Here is a 27,648-nt window from a genome sequence, read left to right on the forward strand (position 1 = left end):
GCGCCCTGCGGACTCGGCGTAGGGGTTGGCGCCGGTTCGGGTCCGGCCGTCGCGGGCTTACGCCGAGTGCGCCCTGCCCGCCCTCTCCGCGGCGCCCCGGCCCCCGTGCGCCGCCGCGGCCCATGGGGAGAGTCGGCCGGGCAGGCCGGGTAAGTGGCGCCCGAGGCGGCGTCGGGGCGCGCGGCCTGGCGGGGAGCCGGGGCCGGAGCGCCTCCCCCGGCGGCGCTGCACGCGAGGCCGCGGCTGTAGGCCGCGCCGCGAGGGGACGAGAGGTCCCAGAGCGGCCCTCCGAGCGGCCGGCGGCCCGGCGGGCCCCCGGCCCCGGCGGCGGGCGACCCGCCGACTTTGCCCTCGCGCCCGCCGCCGCTTTCCTTTATTTGCCTCGGGGCACCGGGCCCTCGAGCTCCTCCTGTCTTCCTGTTCTCCCCTCTCCCGTCCGTGCCCTTCCGTCCCTGGGACCCGCGGACGTGGTGGGTTTTTTCCGCGTTTTGAAAAAGTTGCTCGGTCCCTAGACCCTAGTGGCCAGGCTTGTGTCACCGGTGGCCCAGCACCCTTGGCCCCTCCAGGGCCTCGGGCAGCGGAGAGGAGGGAAGCCGCTTCCTTCCCCGGCCGCAGAACGGGCAGCTCCGGATGCTGACGCTTCTGAAAGGCCGCGGTGTACCTAGCCGCCGATGGAAGACCTGGCTCCGGCATTCCCTCGGTCCTCGTGCTTGAGAAGCGGGGTTTCAGCTCCGATGTGCGGTCACCAAGCGTTGTCTTTGAGCGTTTCTCCGTGCCCAGACCATGCGTCCTGAACAGCAGGTGCCAGATAAATGAGAGTCGGTCCCTCCTCGCAGGGAGTTTGGTCTCCAGGGGAACGAGCCTCAAAACCCAAGCCTGGGTTGATCCAGGGGACTGGAGTGGGGACGAGAGGGAACGAGGCTTATAACGGAGACTCGGGGGTGTTGTGTTAGATGCGCAAGGTCGGGGAAAGGTTCCTGCAGAGGAAGTAAGTGTACCAGGCAGCACAGGTGAAGCCGCATAGTGCGTTCTGGAAATTGCAGGTAAGGTAGAGTTTGGAGGAGTGGGGAGTCAGGCGAGATGGAGAACGTTCTCTGAGAAGTCGGTAACGGAGAGGCGTGGAAGGTACTTCTGGTAGAGGCAAGCATATGGATCGAAAATAGAGTGTTCTGGATAAGGGCAAAGTTCTGCGTGTACTCGGATGAGGACTGTGTCTCCTGGCAACAGGTGGAGTTTGTAGAGTGCAGCTCAGTTTCCCCATTTCTAGGTCATAAAGACCACAGCTGTTTTGACTGTATTGGGGATATTTAGGGCATAGGGAGTCGTGAATTAGTAACTTAAGCAGAGGGTGTGTTTTAGAATTTTGCTGAGAAACGTGCTGCATACCGCGCGGCTTAGAGCAAGTGGGTTGTGAGGTGGACGAGAAAGAACGAGGCGTAACAGAAGTGTTATTGGTGAAAAGCCATGCTGGTTGTGGAGGTCTGTGATGACTAAGGGCCACCTCCATGGGAAATAAGAGTTTGGGGAGAACTGTCGCTGTGTTCCCAAATGTAACCGTATAAAGTGGGTTTCTTTTTACCTGGTTTAAACCACCCTCAGGGAACAGATGGTCCAGGGGCTAGTGATCCCTCAAGTGTTTTGCAATAGTAAACAGTGAAGGATGTTGGGCCAGACAACGCAAACTGTAGATGACGCTCGTGGACTCTGCTGCAGTCCACCCCAGCCTAAGACTGGATGTGACCGGGGGGTCTGAAGAAAGTGTTTTAATTCTTCAAAAAGGCTCTGTTAATTTTATACGAGGCAGATGCCTTTAGTACTTATTTCCGGTCATTTTGGTGGACGTCAACGTGCCCGGCCCCTCCTCTGTTCCCCTCTTTTTCCTTTCTGCCTGAATGTACTTCCTGTCTTGTTCAGGCTTCAGCTTTGCTGTGTGATAGCTGAGTATCTAATGATTGAAAAGAAGAAAGCCTCTTGCCATGCTGCTGCTTTAGGGGCTCAGAACTCAGACCTTGCCTCATGGTTAGTTGTGTGGTGGTGGTAGTGTTCCTCCCGTTGTGATGGCGACGATTTAAAATTCACCATAGTTCTGTCCAGCACCACTTACTGTAAGACGTGGCCTTAAAAGGCAGGTCTGCAGATGTTGTCTCACCATGTGATTCAAGTAGGGGCACTGCCGTTTTCCACCCGTTCGCTTCATGCTTAAGACATTTAGAGGGTATTTGTGAAGTGCTTACAGCGTTCAAAGCGTGGTGCTCAGCTGGAGATACAAAGGTGAAGACGAAAACAGACCTTCCGCCTTTAAGGGGCGTTAAAAGAGGAAGAGACCGGAGTGTCAGCCAGGAGGCAGCGTAACATGTACAAGTTGCTCCGACGTGCGTGTGTTCGGGGAAACAAATTGGGGGTGGGTGGTTTTGTGTGGGGGTAGCTGTCACTAAAGGCTTCAGAGATGCACTGGAGAGAGGAGTTAGGCGGGCTGCTCCTGAGCAGCCTCCTTCCGCGTTCTTTCTGTACGAGTTGTACATGTAAAAAATACTTTGCCAGCTTGGGTAGGAGTTTAAAAAGTCACCGTTCTTATGGCAGAACCACGTTTACTGTGTTTGTTCTCAAGGAAGAAAAACGGAGCGTGTAGGGAAGACGTGGCGATCAGAGTGTGGTGTTCCGGTAAAAAAGAGATAGCAGGTATTTTAAAGAAGTTCTAAAAGCGGTGTGTTTGCGCTTGTATTTGACCCTGGCTGAACGCGTACCCAGATGTTAGAAAGCACTAGTTTTTACGACGTGGCAGGAGGCTTCATGCGGTAAATGTGTTCTGTCTGAGGAACAGCTCAGCCGTGTTAGCTGAAGTTCAGGACCTGGCGGAGTCCGGTCAATGCCGCTTACCTTTTCAGTGACTGCAGTGGGAGGGTGAAGGAATCAGCTGTGGTATGTTACGGTAGGAGTGCTTACGACGGCTGAGATGACGACGTGCACACCTTTTGAGGAGTAAGTGCCGTGAGCTTACGCAAATCGTGTTGTATAAAAGGAGGTGGTGAGGGATTGATGGGAATGGGGTTCAGGGTCCTGCCCGCCCCTGGGCTGGGGACATCACTTGGATGGGATGGGGGGACCTTCCGGGTCGAATGTGGTTTCTTGTCCAGATTCTGACTCTCGTTCTACGGGGTAAACTCGCTGCTGCTTGTAGCGTCACAGTAACGACAAGCGGGCCATACGTGTGTGGTGTGTGGATGGGTAATGAGTGTGTCGTTGCTGCAATGAATCCAGTTCTGTGAAGTTGAAGTTCCGTCCCAGTGAGAAAAGCAAAGGAGCTCTTCTGGGTGCGATCCGTACGCTGTGTTACAGAAAACTAGCAGGTGCTGCCAAGATGACATCAGCTTCTCGTCTTTAAAGTGTGTTTGCGAAGGTTTTGAGAACAGATACGAGGAAGTTTAAATGTCATTTTTGAAGCTTACAGAGTGAGCCGCGTCAGATGGAGTGGTCCACAGGCCATCTTCAGTTTGGAAAGGGATCAGAGGAAGCATGGTCCCACAGGACCTCATTAATTCAGCCCCGGAATCTTTGTTAAATACTGGATTCTTGGATGGAAGCACTCGGTTGGAAGAAGAGATCTTCTATACTGTTTGACTTTTTTTAACCCCCAAATCTGGGGAAATACTTCTGTTAGAGTTTACTCTTCCTGGTAGGGAGATGTCCTAGAGTTAATTAGACGGCAGCCTGGTACCTCATCCTCACTTTCCCAGGGCTGCTCCCTCCCGCCCTGTCACCTAGACTTCTGTTTGCTTTCAATTGTGGTGAGTGTACGTAACACAGAGCTTAGGGGTGTGACCGTTTTTAAGGGCGCAGTACCGTGTCGCTAGGTACACACGCGTACAACCGTCACGAGTGTCTGTCTCCAGAACCTTTGGCCTGCCTTTCGCTTCCTGGTGGAACCTGTGGCATTGTGCAGTTTCAGTGTTGATGCATGTGCCTAAGCAGACTTTCTTTAATTAGGAATGTCTCAGCAAGTGTTTATTTGTTAAATTCCTACTCTGTGCCAGAAATTGGAGATGCAAAAATGGATAAGCTGATCTTTTCCCTTGTAGTTCAGTGGGCATTTGGTTAACCTGTTTCCATTGGCACAAATATATTCGTAAATACTATCTTTTTTCTAATCTTTATTTATTTTTGAGAGAGAGAGAGACAGAGTGCAAGGGGAGGGGCAGAGAGAGAGGGAGACACGGCATCCGAAGCAGCTCCAGGCTCTGAGCTGTCAGCACAGAGCCTGACGTGGGGCTTGAACTCACGGACTGTGAGATCATGGCCTGAGCTGAAGTCGGACGCTTAATCAACTGAGCCACCCAGGTCCCTCACGTAAATACTATTTTTGATGAGGTTGTTAAGTTTCTTAGGAGGAGTTACTGGGAGAAGTGGAGTTTGGGTTGCAAGCAGATTTTGTTGATCTTTGTTTACAATTTCCTAGAAAGCTTCATTGTGTCTGTTTGTTTCCCAGAATGTGTTAGTCTTCCCTTGCCTTTATGAGAATAAAGAAAGGTAAAACAAACGAACCCTGGTTTAACGAGGCTTCCGTCTGGTGTCTGGTTGAATGAAGAGAGCCCAGACAGTTCAGCCAGGTGCGATGAAAGATGCCTGGTCGTTTGGAAGTAGTTTGAGAACCACGGGACTAAGCTGGACATGGGGCATTGTTTCTCTTTGCTGTTGCTCTGAGTTTTTCGGATTAGCTGTAAAGTTTATGTATTTAGATAAGAACGATTGTTTTGAATACCACTAGGCTGTGAGGGAAGTGCACAAAAGCCTCTGATCTGGGTGCCTCAGTGTTCCTTCTGGGGCCGTCGTCATTGGCCAGAGATTTCAGAAAGGAGGCTTGGGTGCGGTTTGCAAACGGTACTCACTGTGCTGTTTGCCTGACTTCTGTTCAGCTGTGGGTCAGGCGGGAGCTTAGTGTGCGGCTAGCGCGGTGAGCTCGGCAGGCTGGGTCTGGGTTTTCACGGCGTTTCCCGATAGTGTGGATTGAAGTGGACGCCGGGGGCGGCGGGGTGGGTTCCTTACTTCTTCTTTATCGCCTCAGTGACTCAAGCTCAACGTGACAATGGGCTGCCAAGTTCCTGAATAAAACGTTCACTTTGTCTGGCACTGCAGGCAGTGGGCATTCGTTTCCCTGTTGGATATGCTGTCTAGGAAATTCTTTGTTCGCACTATCAGCCGAGCTGGTGAGTTGTCACAGAAGCCTTACCCAGGAGAACGTGCTAGCATTCCTCCATTTTTGGGTGATTCGTTAGAGCAAGTCAGGCACCAGTACCCTGGGCTCTGCTTTTATTCTCCCTGCTTCTGTACTACCTTGGGGGCCTTTCATTCAGAAATCAAACCTGAGAGCTTGTATGGAAGCTGAGGGCTCGAATATTAAGGACTAGAAGAAACTGAACAGCAGCATCAGTTGAGTGGGCACTGACTTCCAGGCTGAGAGCAGCTCTGCCCAGCCCAGCAGCTCCTCTGGGGGAATCCTGTCGGTCCCCACCGCATGCAGAGTGGAACCGAGGACAGCCAGCAGCTTGCGGTGGCAGGGTCTCAGAGTCCCAGCCATAGAAGCGAGGAGACGTAAGCATAGACCAGAGAGATTTTGCCCTGAGTCAGACATAACCGGGGGGAAGATTAAATATTTTCCTTCTCGTCTGTATTGCCTTCCCTTCCTGAGAGACAGACACAGGCGAAACAGGGATTTGTTTAACACGGTTTCTATGGCAAAATGCTGTCTGGACCTGGGAACTGACAGATTTTTGGAATGTGCCCATAAATCACAAAATACCTGTGCTGTTTATTTGCAATTTGGGGATTTCAGTCAATTTTTTTTTTCTCTTTCCCTTTGTGAGAAAGAGATTGATTTCTTATTTTGAGAAGTGGGCTGTGTTGTGGTTTCACCCAGAACGTTGAGGTTGTATTTAAATTTAAAGGTGGCCGTAGGGATTTAGTGGCAAGGGCTGTGTTCACATGACTAGGTTTGGAGTGGGTCTTCTCACCTTGACCTTGGGCGGATTTATCTCCCAAAGTCCCAGGTCTGTACCAGGTTAGGCTTGAACAGCAAATAACTGCATTTAATACCACCCTGGCTTGGTAAGACTTAATATGTGTGAAATGCTGCTTGTTTTTGTTGTTATTTTGTATTCCTCCATTCTGCAAGGATATTATGTATTGATCATTTACATGTGGATTATTGATTTTCTCTTTGCGATTGGTGTTATTAGAGATTACAAATTTAAACTAACTCGACTCTCTTCAACATTCAGTCATAGTTTGTGAAAATACAGCTTCTGTGAGATCATTTCTGTTCTTTTTTTTCCTTATTTCTAGGCATATGTTTAGATTTCTTCTCCATCAAGGGTAGCTAATAGTGCTAAATCAACCTGGTAATGCACTGTTGTAAAGTTTGTACTTTTTGTTGTTGAGACAAAGAATCTTTAAAAATCGGATATATATAATTGACAATATGTAATTACTAATAATAATCATTAAGTACAATAGAACAGAATGATTTCACTCAAGAATTACTTGACCACATGATCTTGTAGGTGGGAAAATTAATTCTGCAAATTTATTTGTAAAATAATACGTGGCTATCCTTTTGCGTATCAGGACGCTGCTTGGTGGTTATCGGTCATCGTGGCTTCTTTTGCTCGGGGTTCCTGGACTAGACCGTCTCCTCGAATACCTTTTACTTCTAAACTTCTGTGATACTGAGTTATTTTAACATGAAAAGATGTGAGATCTTTACTGGAGTTTGCATTCTTTCAACCCCATACCCCTTGCCTTTCAGCATTAAACTGGAAAGATGTCCCTGTATGATGACCTGGGAGTAGAGACCAGTGATTCAAAAACAGAAGGCTGGTCCAAAAACTTCAAACTTCTGCAGTCCCAGCTTCAGGTGAAGAAGGCGGCCCTCACACAAGCCAAGGTGAGATAAGCCTCGTGTGAGCGCAGAAGTCTGCAAAGCAGGGGCTCCTTAGGATTGACACAATTTGGTTTTAGTTTGCTCTTCTACCTTCTTATCAGGTTTGTAGGGGGAGAGGCCCTGGGTGCACAGAGAGAGGAGTTCAGAGTCATTGTGCTTCCCCGGACTCGCGGGAAATTGGAGTGAAGAAAAGCAGGAGCCTCCCTTTCCAGCAACGACACTGGTTTTTCAGACTTCGTTAGCCATATTCCTGAGCAGGGGCCCGGGAGTCTGCATTTTTAGGTGGCTCTCCTGCTGTTTGTGGTAGGTGGTTTGGAAGCAGCACTTAGAGGACAAAGCTCTGCAGGAACTAATAATTTGTGTGCGTTAGTGAGGGCTCACGTTGATTTAGTGAAAATTTTTTTAATGTTTATTCATTTTTGAGAGACAGAGAGAGACAGAGCACAAGTGGGGGAGGGGCAGAGAGAGGGGGAGACAGAATCCAAAGCGGGCTCCAGGCTCTGAGCTGTCGGCACTGAGCCCGACTCGGGGCTCGAACCCACGAACCATGAGATCATGACCTGAGCCGAAGTCGGACACTCAACTGACTGAGCCACCCAGGTGCCCCTGAGGGCTCACATTGGTTCTGGATGTGTCAGGCATGTGTGGTCTTGGCGCACTTGGTTTTGTTCACATCGTGTGCATGTTGGGCACTGGCAACATCTTTGAAATTGAACAACACATAAGACATTAAGACCATACTTGTCCACTGAATATTTGATCTAAAATGTTGTTTAGCAATTAGAATGGTATAATGGTTTGCTTATTGTTCTAAGGGGCCTTACATTGTAGAGTGTATCACCCAGTGAAAGTTCTGTCCCCCAAATGGGCGAATATGGCCGTAATGCACAAAAAGTTTGCTCTTTTTATGTGCAGAGCACAGATACACATAAAGTACAGAAACACAGTATACCTGTGGGGTGAAAATTGTATGGGCAAGAAAAAATGTATTAAAAGGTGCCTTGAGGGGGAAGCAGTAATGACAAAAGAAGTTAAAACCTGCCTTAGAGATCTGTTGAAATATTTACCAATAAAATGTTTGAGCTTAAGGAATTTGCTTTAAAATAATCCATTATGGGGAAGGGGAGGTATGGACACACACGAAACAATTGCCCACGAGCTCATAGCCGTTGAAACTTGTCCTAGACATTTAGGGACTCGTTCCTGTTTGTTTTCTTTCATTTCGTGTTTGAAATTTTACATAATAAACGTTATTTTAAAGTTGGAATTATTTTTCTTTTACTGCCTATTCAATAGGTAGTTATATTGGAAGTGCTTACATTTGATTGCTCAGCATTGTAAAAAGGTGTTTAGGATTAGGATACCCACAGGTAAAGCAACATGGTCTGAAAATCTTAATTTGTTTTGTCAGTTCTATCGATCAGCGTTTTTGTCTTTTTCAGATTCATCATAACCAGATTAAAATTTTTATGCCAATATATTTTCTTTAATGTTTATTTAGTTTTGAGAGAGAGAGAGAGACAGAGCAAGAGTGGATGAGGGGCAGAAAGAGGGAGACAGAGAATCCGAAGCAGGCTCCAGGCTCTGAGCAGTCAGCACAGAGCCCAGCGTGGGGCTCGAACTCATGAACCATGAGATCATGACCTGAGCCGAAGTCGGATGCTTAACTGAGTGAGCCACCCAGGGGCCCCTTTATACCAGTATTTTTAGAGAGACGGAATTTTGTTTTTTTAAAACAAGCTTTCATCCCACAAGAAAGGAAGATTAGCAAAACAAGTCTTGTTTTTCCTTTAAATTTTTTTAAATTGGTTAAGTTTTTAAATCTCTCTGAGTTTCATACGACTTTTGCTTTGCACATAAGATTTAGAAATAAGATTTTATTTTCCAACGCTACAACTGTTTCATGCATTATTCTTGAGGGCCTCATAGTCCCTTTTGTACAATGGCTCTGGCTCTAAGGAGCGGTCTCATACTTCAAAACATAAATTCAATTAGACTTCAAATGGACATAATTAGCGGACAATCTTAGGCAGTGAGAGGTAACAAAATAGAAGAGCAGAAGTCAAAATATACAGATTAAAAACTGGGCTAATTCTTTAATTACCAGTGTAATAGTGTCAGCTTTGTGGATTACTTTTAGCCAAATTTTAAAAATCCTAGCTAATTTGTTTCTTCCTGCCCTGAGTAACTTCAGGGTCACTTTCTGTTTCCAGTCAGTGCATATGTATACACTACAGGTTAAAAATTGGCTTATATAAAATACTATTGAGAAAATAGATCCTTTAAAAAAATAAATATATAGGGGTGCCCGGGTGGCTCAGTCAGTTGAGCGACCGACTTCAGCTCAGGTCATGATCTCACAGTTCATGAGTTTGAGCCCCACGTCGGGCTCTGTGCTGTCAGCTCGAAGCCTGGATTCTGTGTCTCCCTGTCTCTCGGCCCCTCCCCTGCTCATGCTCTGTCTCTCTCTGTCTCAAAAATAAATTAAAAAAAAAAAACAACATTAAAAAGGGGGGTGGGGGAGGGCGCTTGGGTGGCTCAGTCGGTTGGGTGTCCGATTTCAGCTCAGGTCGTGATCTCATGGTTTGTGAGTTCAAGCCCCACGTCGGGCTCTGTGCTGACAGCTCGGAGCCTGGAGCCTGCTTGAGTCTGTCTCCCTCTCTCTGCCCTTCCCCCACTCACATTCCGTCTCTCTCTCAAAAATAAATAAAAAACATTTAAAAAATTAAAAAATAAATATATTAGGAAATTTATTCATCACATACTGATTTTTCTGTACCCTTACTTTACTCACATTAAAAGTAAAGAGTGAGATGAAGTCTAGACTCTTGGAAATCCTCTTGTCTGCCTCAGTCTGTTTAATTTCTGATTATCAGGTTTTTACTTCTCCAATACAGTAATTTCAGGTACTAGGAAATCTGAGATTTCAGAAAGATTTTCAAAAGAGAGGTCAAAATAAACGGTAGCCTGTGGAATCGTTTCTGCTAACTCTCTAGTATCTTTTGAGATTGCTGTGTACAGTGAGTAGTATGTTGCTCTTGAAGGAAAGTGAAGATACCACTTCACTCACTTCTCTTAGGTTTAATTCACTAATTAATTCCTCAGCACTAGGTTGGCCTAACCAAATCTTTAAGGGTGGTACCTACAACTGAAAGATGGGGCTGGGGTTTCATCTGTGTCTCCACAGATGAAATAAATCCACTTGAAAAATACATACTGAATGGAAACAATAATGGAAAGAGAGGATTCTGATCATCTCCCCCGTTGCCCTTTGAACTTTGGTATTCACGTAGTGCATTGTGTATTTAATGATTCGATCAGATTTGTTTGCTTAAGATGATAAGCACCGTTAAATTCAAGAGAGATGGTGGTTTCTTTTGAGCCTTTTGTGGTAATAACACTGAAAACATAGAACACTTCTCAGTTGTGAAGGGGGCATTAAACCTTTGTGACCACAGGACCAGATGGTCACCGCCATGGCCGTGTGATGTTATCACCACTGACAGCCTGCAGGGCGGGTGCCAGGGAGGCACATCACGTCACCTGTGAAGTGTTCTGCTGTCAGGAGCTACAGGGCAGAGAGAAGTGTAGAGCACCAGGAAGTTCTCAGACGCATCCAGAATGTGCAGCATTTTACCAGAGTGTCAGGAAAAAGAGGAGGAGACAAAGACACTGCTGCTTGTGATGATGACGACAGCAGGGAACGGAGTCTGTTCTAAATTGAGAGATTAAAATTTTATTCTGAACCAGGTCTGATCCTGATTCAGGATAAAATCAGCTCTTTATTTATTAGAGAGCAAGCGAGCAAGCAGGGGAGAGGGACAGAGGAGGAGGGGGAGAGAGAATCTCAAGCAGGCTCCATGCTCAGCTCAGAGCCCTACTTGGAGCTCGATACCACAACCTTGGGATCATGACCTGAATTGAAATCAAGACTCGGATGCTTGGGGCGCCTGGGTGGTTCAGTTGGTTAAGTGTCCGACTTTGGCTCAGGTCATGATCTCCCTGTTTGTTAGTTTGAGCCCCACTTCAGGCTCTCTCCTGTCGGCACGGAGCCTGCTTCAGATCCTCTGTGCCCCTCTCCCTCTCTCTCTCAAAAATAAATAAACGTTAAAAAAAATGAGTTGGATGCTCAACTGACTAAGCCACCCACGCGCTCCTAAAATCACCTATTGAAAAGTTATTTTAGGGGACAGCTTGGAAAATCTGGATATGAATTGGATAGGCAATGATACAGGGGATTGTTGATTTTTTTCGGTGTGGTGTTACTACTGTGCTTATGTAAGAGAATGTCCATAATTTTAGGAGATTAAGGGGAAATGTCGCGGAGCTCCAACTTCCTTTCAGATGGTTGAGCACAAAAGACAGGTGTACGGTAAAGAAAATATGGTAACATAGTAACAGTGGTTGATGATACACGAGTGAGTATTGTTCTCTTTTAAAAATTTTTTTTCTGTCCGGGCGCCTGCGTGACTCGGTTGAGCAAGACTCAGTTGGTTGAGCGTCCAACTTCGGCTCAGCTCATGATCTCATGGCCTGTGGGATCGACCCCCACATTAGGCTCTGTGCTGACAGCTCAGAGCCTGGTGCCTGCCTTGGATACTGTGTCTCCGTCTCTCCTCCTCTCCTGCTTGTGTTCTGTCTACTGAAAATAAACATTAAAAAATTTTTTAATTTTTTTCTATGGGTTTATAATAAAAGAGGCAGGATTTAGGTTCTACTGGGAGGGAAAAACCCCTAATCCACAGTTCTTTTTGCTCAGGCTATAAAAGCATACCTTTTCCTTGTGAGGGAGTCACACGAGGCATGAGTGTGATATGCTGTTACATATTTGCCCTCCTGTGGTCAGTGGAGCTTTTTGCATCTATTAATTCACGTGCAGATTTAGATAAGAGACCAAGTTTACCGTAAACCTTTTATGAAAATGGAATTTGTGTTTTTTAAAAAAAAGACTGCAGAAAGTATATGGTAATAGTGATAATTGAATTAAAAGGCTGTTGTTTTAAGATCGTTTTTCTCCTATCTGAAAGGTTTGTTCCAGAGACCGAAAAGCTTTGTTATAAATAGTATGAAGTTTAATTTGAAGCTTCCGTGCACTTTTGTTTTTCGATGATTTTAGAGCCAGAGAACAAAACAGAGTACTGTCCTCGCCCCGGTGATTGACCTAAAGCGTGGTGGCTCTTCAGACGACCGGCAGATCGTGGACACCCCCCCGCACGTGGCGGCTGGCCTGAAGGTGAGCCGCCCCCCTGTCCCCTGCTGTCCGCATCCTCAGAGCCCAGGCTCCTCTGGGGTTCTTCCAGGCTCGCCCGCGTCGTTTTCAACTGAACTGTGAACATGATCTGAAATAAAGATAGTACATTATAGAAGAACCAGAAACCGGAGATAGGCAGGAAAAAAACCAAGTGACTTCAGTCCTAGCCTCCAGAAGTTAAAAACTTTATGTTTTAGAATAGCTTTCCATTCTCTGCCTCCTGACGTGCTTTTCTCATGTTATATATTGTGACTGTCCATCTGTGTTAGAAAGCGTAGGAGTACATGATCATTTCTGTGGCTTCCCCGTATTTCCTCAGATGGGCGTCCTGTAGTTTATTTAGCTTATGTAATGCTGGATACGTGCGTTGTTTCTAACTTCTGCTGTCATGAGGAATGTTAGTGCCTATTGTCTTAGTGGATTAAAATAGAGAAAAGGACTAAATCTACCCCCTTTTATTACCACAGTGATTTCATATAATCTTAGAAACAAAAAAAAAAACCAGATACGGTCACTTCTGCAAATGGGTTAGTGAGGATGAGGAAGATCTGAAAAAGGATCATTCAGAGTCACGGTTCAAATTATGCAAAACGAAAGATGAATTCAGTGTAAACTATAGTCAAAATTACACCCACTCTTGGGGAGCCTGGGTGGCTCAGTCAGTTGAGTATCTGTCTCTTGATTTCAGCTCAGGTCATGATCTCATGGTCACAGGATCGAGCCCCATGTTGGGCTCCATGCTAAGCGTGGAGCCTGCTCAGGACTCTGTCTCCCTCTCTTTCTGCCTCTCCCCTGTTTGCTTGCTCTCTCTCGCTCGCTCTCGCTCGCTCGCTCTCTCAATAAACTTAAAAAGAAATTACAACTACTCTTTAACACTTGTCCTACAGATGGCAGTCAAGTAGTATGACTGCAGTAGTTTAAACAGCACCATGCACACAAAGTGTTTGATGAAGAATGACCAAAAGAGGTTAATAAACAGAATACGTGATTCTTGCTATTTCGTAGCAAGGCTCCTGCCCACCTCCCACACCCACACCTGTTAGAACCCAAATCAAGCTGACACCGTCCCAGCTGCCCATCCCCTCTCTTCTTTAGTTTCAGTCAAAACTGTCTTGGGTTGGAATCTCCCCTAATTTGCTTTTGTTCTGAGATTTCTTGGCCAGAAGAACTGATGTTGGTCCTGCGGGCTGATAGTCTGTCAAGGAGGAAAAGTATCCCCATGGAGGTGCTTCTGGAGATTCTTAGTCATTTAACATTTTTTGCTCACAAAGTATCCACCTGATTTTTCCTCGCTATATCTAATAAAGTCGTTCATTATCTTCTGTTACTGTGTATTGAGTCTGCAGCGTCACCTACAGTATGTGAGTGTTTTAGTTTTTCCCACCCTCCCCAGCATTAAGGTATTAACATTTTAATTTTTAAAAATGGAACAGACTGCTTTATTCTTACAGTGCTTAGAGAATGATGGCTCCTTGTTTAACTTAGCAGGATTTATACAGGAAAAGTTTGCTTTCAGATTTTGAAATGACAAAGAATTAACCTTGTTGTTGACAATTTGTTCTGTCCAAAACTTTGTGGTTATAATGTTCTATAAGTTGAGTAGCTGATTGTTGGTTTCTCTCAGGTCTCAATAATAACTGAGATAAAGTCTTGTGCACATGCCTTTGTGTTTTTAAACTGTCTTTTATATGAATACAAGTCATAACTACCCTTTGTGAACCTTGCCTTAAATAGATTTGTGTAAACTTTCCAGTGATCAGGCCTGGGAGCTGATTATACCTGTTTTTCTGACTTCTTATATCCAATGGATCATAATGTTTCCTGATTCTTAGTTGTAGGGAAGCACTGAAATGTTTCTTTTATGATGCAGAACATCAGACTGAATGGTGTAATACAGGAATTGTCAGATTCAGATCCATTGATAGTGAACACACAGTCTCTGTATCACATCAGTTTTGTGTTCGGATACAAAATATGTTTCACAAACAAGCGTCCTGCCTTTGCTAGTGTGGGGCAGTGTACTTCCTGAAGGAGGTGCGGAGTGGGCCTCAGAGACACCTGTGCTTGCTCGGGGTCTCTGGAGACCAGTGAAGGCATCTGATTGTTACAGATACTGAGGAAGAGTTAAGCTCAGACAGCTAACAGGACAGTGCGGTGCTCAGGGAGGCTAGAGCGCTCAGAACATCAGGACCGCCAGCCTCTGGTGAAGCCCTGTTTGTCCTCACGTGTCTCCAGGTCAGCTGTGCGCTGGCCGCCTTTTGTTTCTCGGATTTCTTTAAGGCTGCCTCTTTTCTCTCAAAGGGTAGCCCCAGTTTCTAAATGTACAGATGAGAAATGCAAAGTGTTAACCATCGGACCCTGGTCTTAGCGGACCTCAAAAGAACTAATGACGTGGTGGGTCGTGCCATCCACCTGTGCCAGACCCGGTTCCTGGCGCGCTGCCTACCTGGGAAGGGTTGTGTATTCCAAGGGGTTTCAGAAAGCCCAAGAGGATGCTTTCTGCCTCTTTTGTGAAGTCTCAGTATAGCATGTTTCCATGGTACAGAATCTAAAGTTAGTTTATTAACTGACCACAAGAATGATTGTTATCCACGGATCGTTTTTTTCAGGTTTTCGTAGAGACGTTTTAAAACAGGAGTATTCGTTGTGTATTATAAATAGTCAAATCTATTGCTTGAAATTGTAGGCGGTGCAGCTTGTTTAGGAATTCCAGGAAAACACCATAGGTCGTTCTGGAGTTGGTAGTAAACTGAGAGGTGAGCCTCTTCTCTGCTGCTACGCAGCTAGGCCTGCGGCTGCACCAACTCACTAACCCTCCTTAGGCACCTGTTTCCTCGTCACTAAAACAAACGAGGCAGATGGGTGGTCGGCAAAGCCCCTCTGATGCTCATGTTTTTTGACCTTAATTCTACGTGTGAAATTCTAAAACAAGAGGATGATGCACAGTTTGGCATTTTTACCTTCCTCAGGATCCTGTTCCCAGTGGATTTTCTGCAGGAGAAGTTTTGATTCCTTTAGCTGATGAATATGATCCTATGTTTCCTAATGATTACGAGAAAGTGGTAAAGCGCCAAAGAGAAGAACGGCAGAGACAGCGGGAGCTGGAAAGACAAAAAGAAATAGAAGAGAGAGAAAAGTAAGGCTTTGTTTGGATTCGAGGATATCTTACATTTGAAACATTCATTGGGATTCGAATGAATGAACCCTAGTGCTAGTTTTCATGGTTGGTCTGAGCAGCCGTCAGAAGGAATCCATTTGTTTGTCAGAATTTGTCCAGGCATACGGTGGCAGATGCAGTGTTTTTTGTTTTTTTTACAGATTAGAGGTTTTTGTGGCACCGAGTGTCGAGCGAGTCCATCACACCATTTTTCTCACAGCATCTGCTCTCATGTCTCTGTGTTCTTGGTAATTCTCCCAGGCTTTCAGGCTTCTTCATTATTATATCTGTGATCAGTGACTATGACTCACTGGAAGCTCACTGGTTAGCATTTTTTAGCAGTAAGGTATTTTTAATTAAGATATGTACATTTTCTTTTTAGGCATAATGCTGTTGTATGCTTGATAGCCACAACGTAGCGTGAACGTAACTTTTTCTGTGCACTGGGAAACCAAAAACGTCTTTTGGTTCCCTTTGTTGCAATATTTGCTTTTTTGCGGTGGTCTGGAACCAGACCCACAGTATCTGCGAGGTATGCCTGTAGTTGTTGTGAACAAACGCTAGAGAAAATTTCCTGTCTAGATGCAGAAAACTTGAAGTCTGCATTTTGTGTGAGTTAGAAAAGTAACTTAAAAGCCTGATGTTGAAGAATAGAGTTTTTTTCCTGTGCTAAGACGGTACTAGGATCTTAACCATTTAAAATACTTGAAATGTTTGGGGCATGTGACTGGGCTTGGTAAGTAGATTTTGCAACTCTTGATCTCGGGGTCATGAGTTGAAGCCCCACCTTTGGTGGTAGAGCTTGCTTTAAAAAATAAAATACTTAAAATGTTACTCTTAACTTTAATTTTGAGCCAGGTGGAATTATGACATCTTTTATTTATATTTTGTAAAGGTATGGGTAAAAGATTTATTTGTGTTTCTTTTTTTTTTTAATGTTTATATTTGAGAGAGAGCGCGCACGCACGTGTGTGCACGCAAGTAGGGGAGAGGCAGAGAGAGGGAGACCCAGAATCCAAAGCAGGCTCCAGGCTCTGAGCTGTCAGCACAGACGACAACGTGGGGCTCGAACTCATGAACTGTGAGATCGTGACCTGAGCTGAAGTTGGATGCTTCACTGACTGAGCCACCCAGGCACCCCTATTTGTATTTCTTGTTTTGAAAATACTCAATGTTGATTATTCAATAGTCATATATGATTAATATACTTCTTCTCAGTATTTATTGAATCATTTCATGAAGTGAAAGTATGTTCTAGAGAATCCAAATTCTTAAACTATTATCTATGTTGATAATGCTTTAAAAGTGAAAGAGGTAAACATCAAGGAAACTTTTTCCTTCCTGCTTATTGTATTCGTGTGCCTGTTAAATTTGTTAATTTATCTTTTGATTTTTCTCACTTCACTTTTGCTACTTTAGTCTTGAAGCAGTTATTTGTACATGTGCTCCCCTCCCCCAGACTAATAGTTCAGTGGGGAAGAGAGGATTTGAATATTTTCTAGACAAGAGCAAGTCAAGGTGACCTCCTTGGGCTCCATATCTCTAAATTGGTTTGTCTGGGGGGCGCCTGGGTGGCTCGGATCCTTTCTTGACTTCAGCTCAGGTCGTGTTCTCACAGTTCATGAGATGGGGCCCCGCACTGGGCTTTGTGCTGACAGCGTGGAGGCTGCTTGGGATTCTCTCTCCCTCTCTTCCTGCCCCTACCCCGCTTGTGCATGCACATGCGCCCTCTCAAAATAGACAAGCATATTTTTAAAAACTGAAAAATACATTGGTTTATCTGTGATGAATATTTGGTTCCTTTGTTGTCACAGGAGGCGTAAGGACAGACATGAAGCTAGTGGGTTTTCGAGGCGACCAGATCCAGATTCTGATGAAGACGAAGATTATGAGCGAGAGAGGAGGAAAAGAAGTGAGTCATGAAATGTTCCGTTTCAAACTTGGTGAAATTCTGTTTGCTTTTCGTGTTCAGTTTGATAGTTGAATTGACGTTGATTTGGGTAAGTTTCTCTCTGGAATCCGAGCAACCGTGTTTGCATAACAGTTTTAACCTGCATCCTGTTTTCACATATGTTCTCCTGTGAGCTTCTCGGTTGCCTCCTGACATTTGTTGATGGGGTGCTTGGGCCACACCTCCAGTATACACACGGCGTCCTCACCTGCAGCACGTCTGCGAAGCACCAGACAGAGTCCAGGCGCTGGTTTCCAGAACGTTTGCAACTAACATGCATGAATTTGAGGAAGTCCCATAGCTTCCCTGGACATGGGTTTCTTTCAGTGTCGTATGGAGAGCAGGGAGACAAGAATTCGAACCAGGTACTTTGTGAGGCCCCTTCACAAGGCTGAGGTTTCACAAGCCTGTGGCTGAGGTTTCACAAGCAGATTTGCACTTGTGTTAACGTGCAGAGTTACCGCTGCATTCTGAGTGATCGCTCGATGAGTAGTGTTCATTCTTGAGAGAATAGGGTGCTTCGTCATGTTGTGATTGCTGGCATTTCCTTGGTTTGGTTGATTAGTTTGGTTGACAAGTTGAGATTTTTTTTTTTTTAAGCGAGAAATTTAAATCTTCTACTTGTCTGCCAGACACTAGGTACTCTTGTAAGCACTTTCATAGGTTATCTGCTTTACATCACGCAGCTCGATTATCCCCATTTTAAAGGTGAGGAATCTGAGGCACGGAGGGAATGAGTCCTTATATAACACAGGTCCACTGTTCACCGTATCCAAGATCTTCATTTGCCCGAAACCTCCATTATGATATGGTCATCTTTAACATGAGAGCTGAGAATACTGTTATCACAAAGCCGCAGTATTTTTCCCTGTGCATGAACTCAGTTTTATGACCAGAAGTTTGGCAAGTGTGGTCTTCCCCAGTGTACAGCCAAGGTTACTTTAGGGTTTAATTCAAACTTTAAAACACTAATGGAGTTGGAAAGGAACAAGTCTGTAATAATTTAGAATTCTTAATCTTTCAACGCAGATATGAATTAAATGTATTTATGGGATGCTTACTAGGCAACAACGAAAATCCAAGTTCATAGAGAGCAGATGGGTGGTTGGGGGGGAGCGAAATGGATGAAAGGGTCAAAAGATACGGACTTCCAGTTATAAAGAAGTCCTGGGGCTGCCGTGCGCCACATAGCTGCAGTTAGTAAAGTTATATTGCGTATTTTAGAGTTGCTGAGAGAGTAGATCTGAAGTAGATGCTGAGAGAGTAGAGTTGCTGAGAGTAGATCCTCCTTACAAGAAAGCACGTGTAACCGTGTGACGGATGTGAAGTAGACTCACCGTGGCGGTCACTTCACAGAGCGCACAGGTGCCGGGGCAGTCCCGTGGTGTCCCGTGTCAGCTACACCTCAGTTTAAAACAAGTAACTGTGTGCCCAACACTGTCAGGCACTGCGTTGTTTTTCTAGCGGGGGCAGAGTTAACATCTGTGCATGCCCTATACGTCAGGCGTTGTGGTAAACGTTCCGTATCCATGACCTGACTCAGTAACGAATGTTTGGTTTTCGTTAAACTTGTTTAGAGTCAGCGTATAGGTTGAATATTTATCGGTCTCATCTTTCCAGCTTACACGTTGGCTGCCCGTCAGATAAGGAGCTGTACTTCTGTGTTAAGGACACTATTTTTTGAACATTAGCAAGAGCTATACAATCTAGTATTAGGAAAATGCTGGCGTCATATCCACTCTTCACACTCCTGTTAACAGATTGACGTTCATGTTTTAACCAGATTAGTAACAGATTTCCAGTAATCACCCTGAATTTTTCATACTGAACTCACAGCTGGTTTTTTCAGAATCACTCAGTAATCACTTAGGTCTTGGTGATGAGATTAAAAAAAAAAAAAAAAAAAAAAAAAGATAATGGGTGTTTCAGAAGAAACGACAAAGTTTTATTCAGGTTCGTGTTTCTCCAGGAGTATTTTGTGTAGCCCAGACATGTTAATTGTGATGCATGTACAGTAGCCATAGAGGAATTTCTTTTGTGAAACATTACATGCTGGTGCAACGTGTTTTGTAATCAGTTTTTAATTCTCGTTTCACTGTTTTGATCATTTCATTGGCAATTAAATTGTAACACATCTATTAGGGCTTATAGCGAATGAAAATTCCTTATGTCTTCTGTTCGTGTTCTGTCTCTGGTTGCTGGAGAGCATACGGAGTCTGTTTTTGGTTCGTCGTGTCCGTCATTGTCCGGGACACAGGAGCGGGAATGGCCAAGTGCCCACATTTCCAAGTAGGTGTCTGGCCCCAGTGGTTGGCACCCTGGAGGGCACGGGGCCGCGTTGTGGGGGAGTGTCGGCGCCGCGGGAGCTGGGTGTTCTGTCTCTGCCCGTTAACTCCTCTGACCCTTTTCTCATCTGCCAAGTGGAAGCAGTGATTCCTCCTTCCGCGGTTGGTTGAACCTAAATGAGGTAACGTGTGAAAATGCCTCGTGGCACCAGACTCGGTAGAGCTGTGTTTCTGTTTTGTAAGTAACTGCTAGTTCTCTGGGCCGTGTCCTTCACCTTAAAATTCATTTGTTAACTGCATTTTAGGGTTCTCGATTGCCTGCTGTGAAAAAGATGATTTTGTCTGTCTTGGTTTCGCCCAGGTGATTTTTTGGTCCCAGATGTCCTTCTTCCCTCCCCTGTAGAAGGAGCGCAGGACAGCGCGTGGCATGTCGCGAGCCGGGCATCTACGGTGCTCCCCTCGTTTAACCAGTGGGTTCGTGTCTTGCAGGTATGGGCGGAGCGGCCATTGCACCACCCACTTCTCTTGTAGAGAAGGACAAAGAGTGTACGTATCCGTTTCTTGCCCTCTCTTATTCCGATCCCGGCCTCGGGCCCCATCAGGGGAAGTCTTAGCTTCTGAGTCGGCCGGGTATTCGGAGTGTCAGGGGAAGTGGCCTGAAAACCTGTCCTCTGGCTCCTCCGCCCGCCCTTCTGCTCCTGCCTCGGGCTTTCATGCCGGGCCAAGGCTTGCGTTCTGTGCAGCGAGATGCTTTGCTCTCCTTTTAAGTAATTTGTTATGCTTTCTCTTCACGTTTCATACTTGGGGTTAGGTTAAAATACATGTAGCTCAGTCTATAGTTTCCATACTCTGTGGTTTAGAGGCCGGTAAATTCGTGACCTTCCACAAGGTGGCAGTGCCTTCCTTAATTAGATTTTTCTGCAATTATTTTCTGTTTCCTTACACATGTTGTGCATATTTACTTAGATTGCCAAAACATGCCCACTCACTATTTTTGCTCCTGGTGCTCTGTTCTAGAATATTTGGGTTGGAATTGGACTTTGATACGGCATCTAGATCACGTTCCTGCCCACTGGGTTGGACCGGACCTAAACCATCCCAAGAAAATATAGTCATCCTAGTGCTTTTTAATACACTATGTTATTTTTTTAAAGAAGAGAATTCAGAAAATATTGTTGAACATCTTTTATGTGAAAATACCTGACAGACCATAAGCCCTACTTGAAACTAGTCTCCGGGAGTGGGGCCCAAGCATCTAGATCTTTTCAAAGCTTCCTTGTTGGTTCTTACGTGTAACTAGGATCAAAAAATCACTGGTCTGATGTATAGGCTCAAATCTCAAAGACGTTTATTATTTGCTAGGTTAACGAGGTAGTAATACTGATTAGAGTCTTAAGACAGGTACACAAAACGCTATGGGAATTAGAGAAAGCTCAAGTGGGTCTACCTGGAACATACAGAAAATCTTAAAGTTTCAGACACAAATTGTCATTTAAGAGCACGTTAAAGGCTGAATAATGTTTCAGTAGGATGTAAAAAAGACATTCGAGGAGGTAAAAACAAAAGGAGCAAAGCTGGGATCGGGAAACTAGTTTTCTACCTCTGATTTTGAAGAGTCATGTGGTGACTAGAGAGTGATTTGGCTTCTCTTACTTCTTATAGGTAACTGATCTATGTAAGTGCACTTCAGAATTTTTTGGTGTCATTTTGGTAAACCTGCTTTATTTTTATTCAATAGTACCCCGAGATTTCCCTTACGAAGAGGACTCGAGACCTCGCTCCCAGTCTTCCAAAGCTGCTATCCCTCCCCCGGTATACGAGGAACAAGACAGACCCAGATCTCCGACCGGACCTGGCAATTCCTTCCTTGCCAACATGGGGTAACGGTTCCAAGTGCTCTTGTCCCAGCAGGTGTGGGAAGGACAAGACTCAGGGTGAAGTGCGTCAACGCTTTCAGTAGGTGCAGCTCTTGGTGGAAGACGAGGGCTCTCGGGTGTTTGGGGAAGACGTCACATAGCGTCCTTCTTCAGAGTCCGTGCTGGAGTCCTGCGGAGGGCGTCCCAGCACGACACCGTTGGGTCTCACACCACACACGAATCCCTCTCATGTGGGTTTTGGATGATTGCCATACTGGACGCCATATTCTCTAGGTGGGGACACTTCTGATAGTAATTTGCATTGGTTTTCAGAACATTTGCAAATGGAATAGCTCCTGTGCGTTAGAGTTGACTTCTGCTGTGTCCACAGGGTGAATTGCAATTTTTTCTTGATAAAACGACCATTTGCTTGAAGGTTGTGGTTCTATACTTTTGGCTTAAAGCATTTATTCTAACTATAATTAGAAATTTGTCTACTGGCATATAAAATTCAGTTTTAAGGTTGACTTTCAGGAGGGCGTGGATTTTTTTTTTTTTAGTGTTTATTTCTGAGAGAGAGGCTGAGCAGGGGAGGGGCAGAGAGAGAGGGAGACACAGAATCCGTAGCAGGCTCCAGGGTCCCAGCTGTCGGCACAGAGCCCGACGCAGGAGTCAAACCCACGAACTGTGAGATCATGACCTGAGTCGAAGTCGGAGGCTTAACCGACTAAGCCACCCAGGTGCCCCTGGATTTGTTTTTTAACCCACCCTGGGCTTGGCAGGCATGTTGTTCGCCCGGTGTCTCCTGTGAGGAACGGTCACGTGAGGCAGCCCTCCACTAAGGCCTTGTCGTGTGTTTTGGAAGGGACGGCAGCTGTGACGGTGGTCATCCCCCCCCCCCCCCCGTATGACCTCACCTGCACGCGTGCGCTTTGATTCTGAGCCTGTGGAGAGGTGACTGGCAGGTGGCAGAGAGGCCGCGGTTCATGCCCCGCGTGAGACTTTTCAGTTTCTGACTGAGGGATCCATCTCCTTGACTGGTGCTGTGTTCTGTGGTCTAATCGATGGCTATGAAGTTGGAGACAGATACAGTTTACAGTGCAGCTCTTTGGTCACAAGGGTCTCCTCTCCGGGGCTCAGTGAGCACAGGGCAGTGTAGATGGTTCATGTCTCCACTCGTGTGGGAGGCTCTGTCGGGCTGCCCCAGAGCGTGTGCTGGAGGGGGACACGCGTGAAGCTGGGATTTATTCTGCTAGTGAGAGAAGTGGACTTTTCGCTGAATTCCCCCTTGAGCGCAGATGAGGTGTTCACCATGTGCCCGGGGGAGGGAGAGCGTGGCACGGCTCGGCAGCCTTCCTCCCTCCGGCTCCGAGCAGCTCGCTCAGATGGGATTTGTGGGGGGCGATGTAGGTGCGCCCTTACTTGGCACACGGTGTCGTGATGCAAGCCCCGAATAGCAGAGGTCGCTGGGGGGACCTCCTCGAGACCCCCCGAGGTACCTCCAAGTGCAGTGTGAAAGCAGAGTACTAGAGAGAGCGAGCTCCGGCCCGGGACTCGAGAACTGTAGGTTCCAGTTTGACTTCACCGTTAACACCGACGAAAGAATTTCTGGACTCAGTGTTTTGCTTTGCTCCTCATCAGCCTTAAGCTGGTCGGCCAGTACGAGCCTCAGAGTCTTTATGTTCTCATCTGCTGAGTGGACGATCTCTAAGAGGTCTTTCGTTTATGGACTGTCATTGGAAACTCCGTTGTACTATTTAGAAAAACGTGGTCGTCGTCGTCGTGGGAAATTTATCCTTGTTTTTTGACAGGCACACTTTTAACTAAACCATGGCCAGAAACTGTGTAGCAGTGCAGAGTCTGAAGCACATGAGACATCTAGTGTTTTCTAATAGGGATGCTGGGAGAATATCGCAGGAAACGGGTGTTTCCCTGACCTCATAGATAATCTCAGGATGTCCAGGATTTCAGCACTAGTTTTTCCGTGTCTTTCAGCCTGAACATCTCACAGCTTCCACTGAATGGCCTGTCGGTAGTTACAGGTGGCCACGTCGAAGCCATGTGGAATGTACACTTTTCTCTTTTTAGGAGGCGATGGCTGTGATATAAAATCGGTTTGTGCTATAGCAGGTGACTCAGTCCAAGAGATCCTTGTCTTTTCCTTCCTCCCAGTGGCACGGTAGCACATAAAATCATGCAGAAGTACGGCTTCCGGGAAGGCCAGGGTCTCGGCAAGCACGAGCAAGGGCTGAGCACCGCACTGTCGGTGGAGAAGACCAGCAAGCGAGGAGGCAAGATCATTGTGGGCGACGCCACAGAGAAAGGTGGGTCTCCTCCACGAGAGGGGCCTCCAGGGTGGGAGCGGCGGGCGTGTGGTCCTGTGTGACAGGGCTGGTCCTCGCCGGAAAGGAGACTTTCTGATTGTGCTGCATCCCAGTTTGGTGTTGTGTAGACGGAGACCCTGGGGGCTCATCTTTATTTGTTCAGAACAAAACTAGCGGTAGGAAGGTCCGTGGGAGAAAAGGTGAGAGAGATTCTGGCAGAAAATAAACACTCGAAGAAATGGTTTCATGCCTATTTCTATCAGGCGAAGACCTTGTTAAGTTGGTTAAAATCATAGTTAGGTTTTTAGAGCATGAAAGACTGAGTCATATACAGTATGTCGATGATTATATCGGTGTATTTCCATCCTGAAAGAGTTCTCTGTTTTTTTCTTTTTCCTGCTCTTTCATTGTAAGTGCGATTTCTAATGTTCTTACAGATTGATTGCTCTGTGAGATCTAATGGCATTTCAGTCTGTTGGTAGATGATGTCTAGTCAGTGTCTTATCTTCATTTGATTATTACAGTCTGTTCTGTGCTGAGGGCACATTGGAATGAACCAAACATCTTTGCATTTTAAGCAGAATCGAGTTTATTTTCAGTATCTTAGTTTAGCTCCCTTTCCTAAAGAAAGAAGATGCCTTTTCTGGCAGCCAGTCAGCCTAACAGGCCCGTGCCCAACCCCGCAGTCGCCCTGATCGGTGGGGTGTGTGGCATTCGTCAGCCGGCTGACAGACTGCTTGTTCCATCGGGCCACTGACCTTTGGCCACACTGCCCTTGCCAGTCCTCTCACCTGTGAGGGCTGTGGTCCGAGTGCTCTGTGCAGCTGCCTGAACTGAGGAGGTGAGCTAACAAAAGTTGCAGGTAATTAAGGAAGCCAAAAACTTGTAGGAATTGCAGTAAAAGCTTAGACCAAAGCGAAACAGAGATTCTCCTCACAGATAAGGCTGCATTTTTGCTCAGACACTGATTGCATAAATGCTCCTACATGACTCCGAGGACATAAATAGCGAGAAGTACTCTTGAAATTAGTCATCGTAACTCGGACTCAGTGCTTTAACACGCTTACATCTTAAATGTTTTGCTACAGACGCATCCAAGAAGTCGGATTCCAATCCATTAACTGAAATACTTAAGTGTCCTACCAAAGTGGTCCTCCTACGGGTAAGAAGCAGCATTGAAGAAACCTGTTTTCCTACTTGATTTTTGTGTGTCATCCACCCTGATCTATCTTTGCACACCTTCAACCCTACTGATAGAGTGACAGTTTAAGAAAACTGAAAATAATTTTTTTGCAAATGATCCTTCTGGATAGACTCCGTCTAAAACTGAGGTTTTAAATTCCTTTTTCATGATTATTTATTTATTTATTTATTTATTGCTAGATACAGTGTTTAAGACTGCAGTGAGCAATTGCTCTAAAATATTTGAAATTGTTAGAAGTTCAGCTTAATGTATGTATTCTGCTTGTATAGGTGCTCTTGTGACTGAAGCTTAATGTGTGTGGGAGTATGTGTTTCCATTTCGTATTTCTCAAAAGCTGTATTTATTTCTCCTGTTATTCTTACAACATGAATGTATTCATGTACTTATGCTCATTACTCACACCTGAAAAACTTCTTTTTGCCTCATTGGTGGGTAAGCCATGTTTAACTTGGGCATCTGTCCAAGTAGGGCACTCTTTTTCAACTTAACAGTCAAAGTAGGACATAAGCTCCAAGAACTATTTTTCAGTTAAATGAGTAAACAGAGGAAGAGTGTATATCTGTACTCTGTTAAGTGCCATGAGCTCGTAATTTGCTTTCATTCAATGTGTTTAAAAAAACCATAAATACATGTTTTTATTTTTTTAAGAAGTACCAACTTTGGGTACTACAAGGGTGAACATTTTCATTGTGTCATTTGGGGTTGAGAACGTTTGCCATCATGAAAGAAACTTACTTGTTCATCTTATTTATATATTTGTAAATTATACTTGATGCCTGAATTTATTTGTTTTTGTTTATAGAACATGGTTGGTGCGGGAGAGGTAGATGAAGACTTGGAAGCTGAAACCAAGGAAGAGTGTGAAAAATATGGCAAAGTTGGGAAATGTGTGATATTTGAAGTAAGAGGGTTTTTTGATGTTTATAACCCAAGTTATAACTGATAGATCATCAAATATTTTCTGCCTCTAAATAGAGACCAGATGTGCAGTGAGAAACATAACGTGTTGTTACTCCCGAAGGTGACAGATGTTGGTTAGGTACACTTCTTTTACTTGGTTATAACCATTTTAACCATAAAGATAAGAAGGGCTTCAAATTTTATTTGGTGAAGAAATAAAATGTTTCATTTTATGATTGAGGTTTAGTTTGGTGATTATAGATTGCTGTGTGCTCCATAGTTCAGTTAGTTGGACATGCCTTTGGTTTCATTCATTTGGCAAGTGTGTATTTAGTGCCTCCCACATACATTTGGGAGACAGGAAACATGTTCCCCACTCAGTGATGTGTTCAGTTGAAGAAACAACAAAACAAGCCCGTGTAAAAATCGAGAACATTCAGTTGCTGGACTCTGGAGTAGTCACTGTGAACACAGGAGTCGAGAAAGGGATTCGATCACAAAACATAAGAGCAAGCTTTATGAACGACATCAGTGTGGGCTGAGCTTGAGAAGGTTCCAGCGTGGATCGGCTGGTTGGCGGTGCTGGGAATTAACGGGGGGGTTGGGGGGGTGGGGGGGGGGTGCTGCTTCCCCGGGTGGAGCGGGGCCATGTTATGCGGGACTCGGAGAGTCCGACAGGAATTTAGCCGACGTGAGAGGCACTTAGAGTACGGATCTGTTCGTCTGTTTCTGCTCTCACTGCTGGGTCGCGTTGGGTCTTCTGGGTCGTTGTGTTTGTTGACTGCTTGATGATTTGTGTAGGCGTCAGCCGGCATAGGACCTCTTCAGGGTCAACGACTGCCCGGCTTAGTTAGCTGTGTGTTTTCTGCACTTGCCAAGGTGCCTCTCATAAGGAGACATTGGACGGATTTTGGTGCTGAACAAATCATACTTATTTCCTTGGTACTTGACTTCTCCATTTAAGATGGTAATTGCAACACTTACTCTGACAAAGATCAGTTAAGGAAGAAAGCTTATATACAACTGTATCTCTTGATAACTTTACTTATCATACTTTCATTTCTTTTCCAGATTCCTGGTGCCCCTGATGATGAAGCAGTACGAATATTTTTAGAATTTGAGAGGGTTGAATCAGCAATTAAAGGTAAGTTGTATAGCCCACTGTAAAGAACAAAAACGAATTTGTGATCTTAATCCTTCAAATGAAAACATGTTCTTGTGGTGTCGCAGGATACCTGTATTAACGGACTGTCTTTCTGTTTGTCTTTTAGCTGTTGTTGATCTGAATGGGAGGTATTTTGGTGGACGGGTGGTAAAAGCATGTTTCTACAATTTGGATAAGTTCAGGGTCTTGGATTTGGCGGAACAAGTTTGATTTTAAGAACTACAGCACGAGTTATCTTCGATGGCCCTTACGTGAGCTGCCGGCTGAGCGGAGAAGAAACAGGCGACAGCCAGCCTGTGTGGCTGCTGGGTACAGAGACTCTTGGAAGGACTTCTGAGATATATGTTGATTGATCCCTTTTTTATTTTGTGGTTTTTTAAATATAGTATAAAAATCCTTTAAAAAAAAACACAATCTGTGTGCCTCTCTGGTTGTTTCTCTTTTTACCACTTCTAAGGTGATTACGTTTTTTTGCTAGGATTTCATGATAATTCTCAAGTGCTTCAGTGAGACAGCATTTCTTGCACTAAAAATATCTAGAACGTTTTGGGATATGGGGTTGTATTGTTATCCTTTTCTTTCTTTTTTGATTCATTTTAATAAAACCTGCAAGTTCCTAAA

At 45.3% G+C, this 27,648-nt stretch overlaps 1 protein-coding gene across 4 annotated transcripts; it reads left to right on the forward strand.

Moving 5' to 3' along the window:
• The first annotated feature begins 53 nt into the window (after nucleotides 1-53).
• RBM17 (RNA binding motif protein 17) lies at nucleotides 54-27,648 on the forward strand. Of its 4 annotated transcripts, none has more exons than XM_042944788.1 (12): nucleotides 55-149; nucleotides 6,800-6,937; nucleotides 12,051-12,167; nucleotides 15,155-15,321; nucleotides 17,157-17,254; nucleotides 20,068-20,124; nucleotides 21,317-21,458; nucleotides 23,607-23,758; nucleotides 24,847-24,920; nucleotides 25,765-25,863; nucleotides 26,934-27,006; nucleotides 27,134-27,648. In XM_042944788.1, the coding sequence occupies exons 2-12, from the start codon at nucleotides 6,815-6,817 to the stop codon at nucleotides 27,235-27,237; spliced, it is 1,206 nt and encodes a 401-aa protein (XP_042800722.1). In that variant the 5' UTR covers nucleotides 55-149; nucleotides 6,800-6,814; the 3' UTR covers nucleotides 27,238-27,648. The 4 variants fall into 4 exon arrangements, with proteins under 4 accessions (XP_042800726.1, XP_042800722.1, XP_042800724.1 ...); XM_042944790.1 differs by lacking the exon at nucleotides 55-149 and adding an exon at nucleotides 1,238-1,479; XM_042944789.1 differs by lacking the exon at nucleotides 55-149 and adding an exon at nucleotides 5,060-5,201.

Source organism: Panthera leo, chromosome B4 (genome assembly GCF_018350215.1).
Source record: "Panthera leo isolate Ple1 chromosome B4, P.leo_Ple1_pat1.1, whole genome shotgun sequence".
Lineage (NCBI taxonomy): Eukaryota > Metazoa > Chordata > Mammalia > Carnivora > Felidae > Panthera > Panthera leo.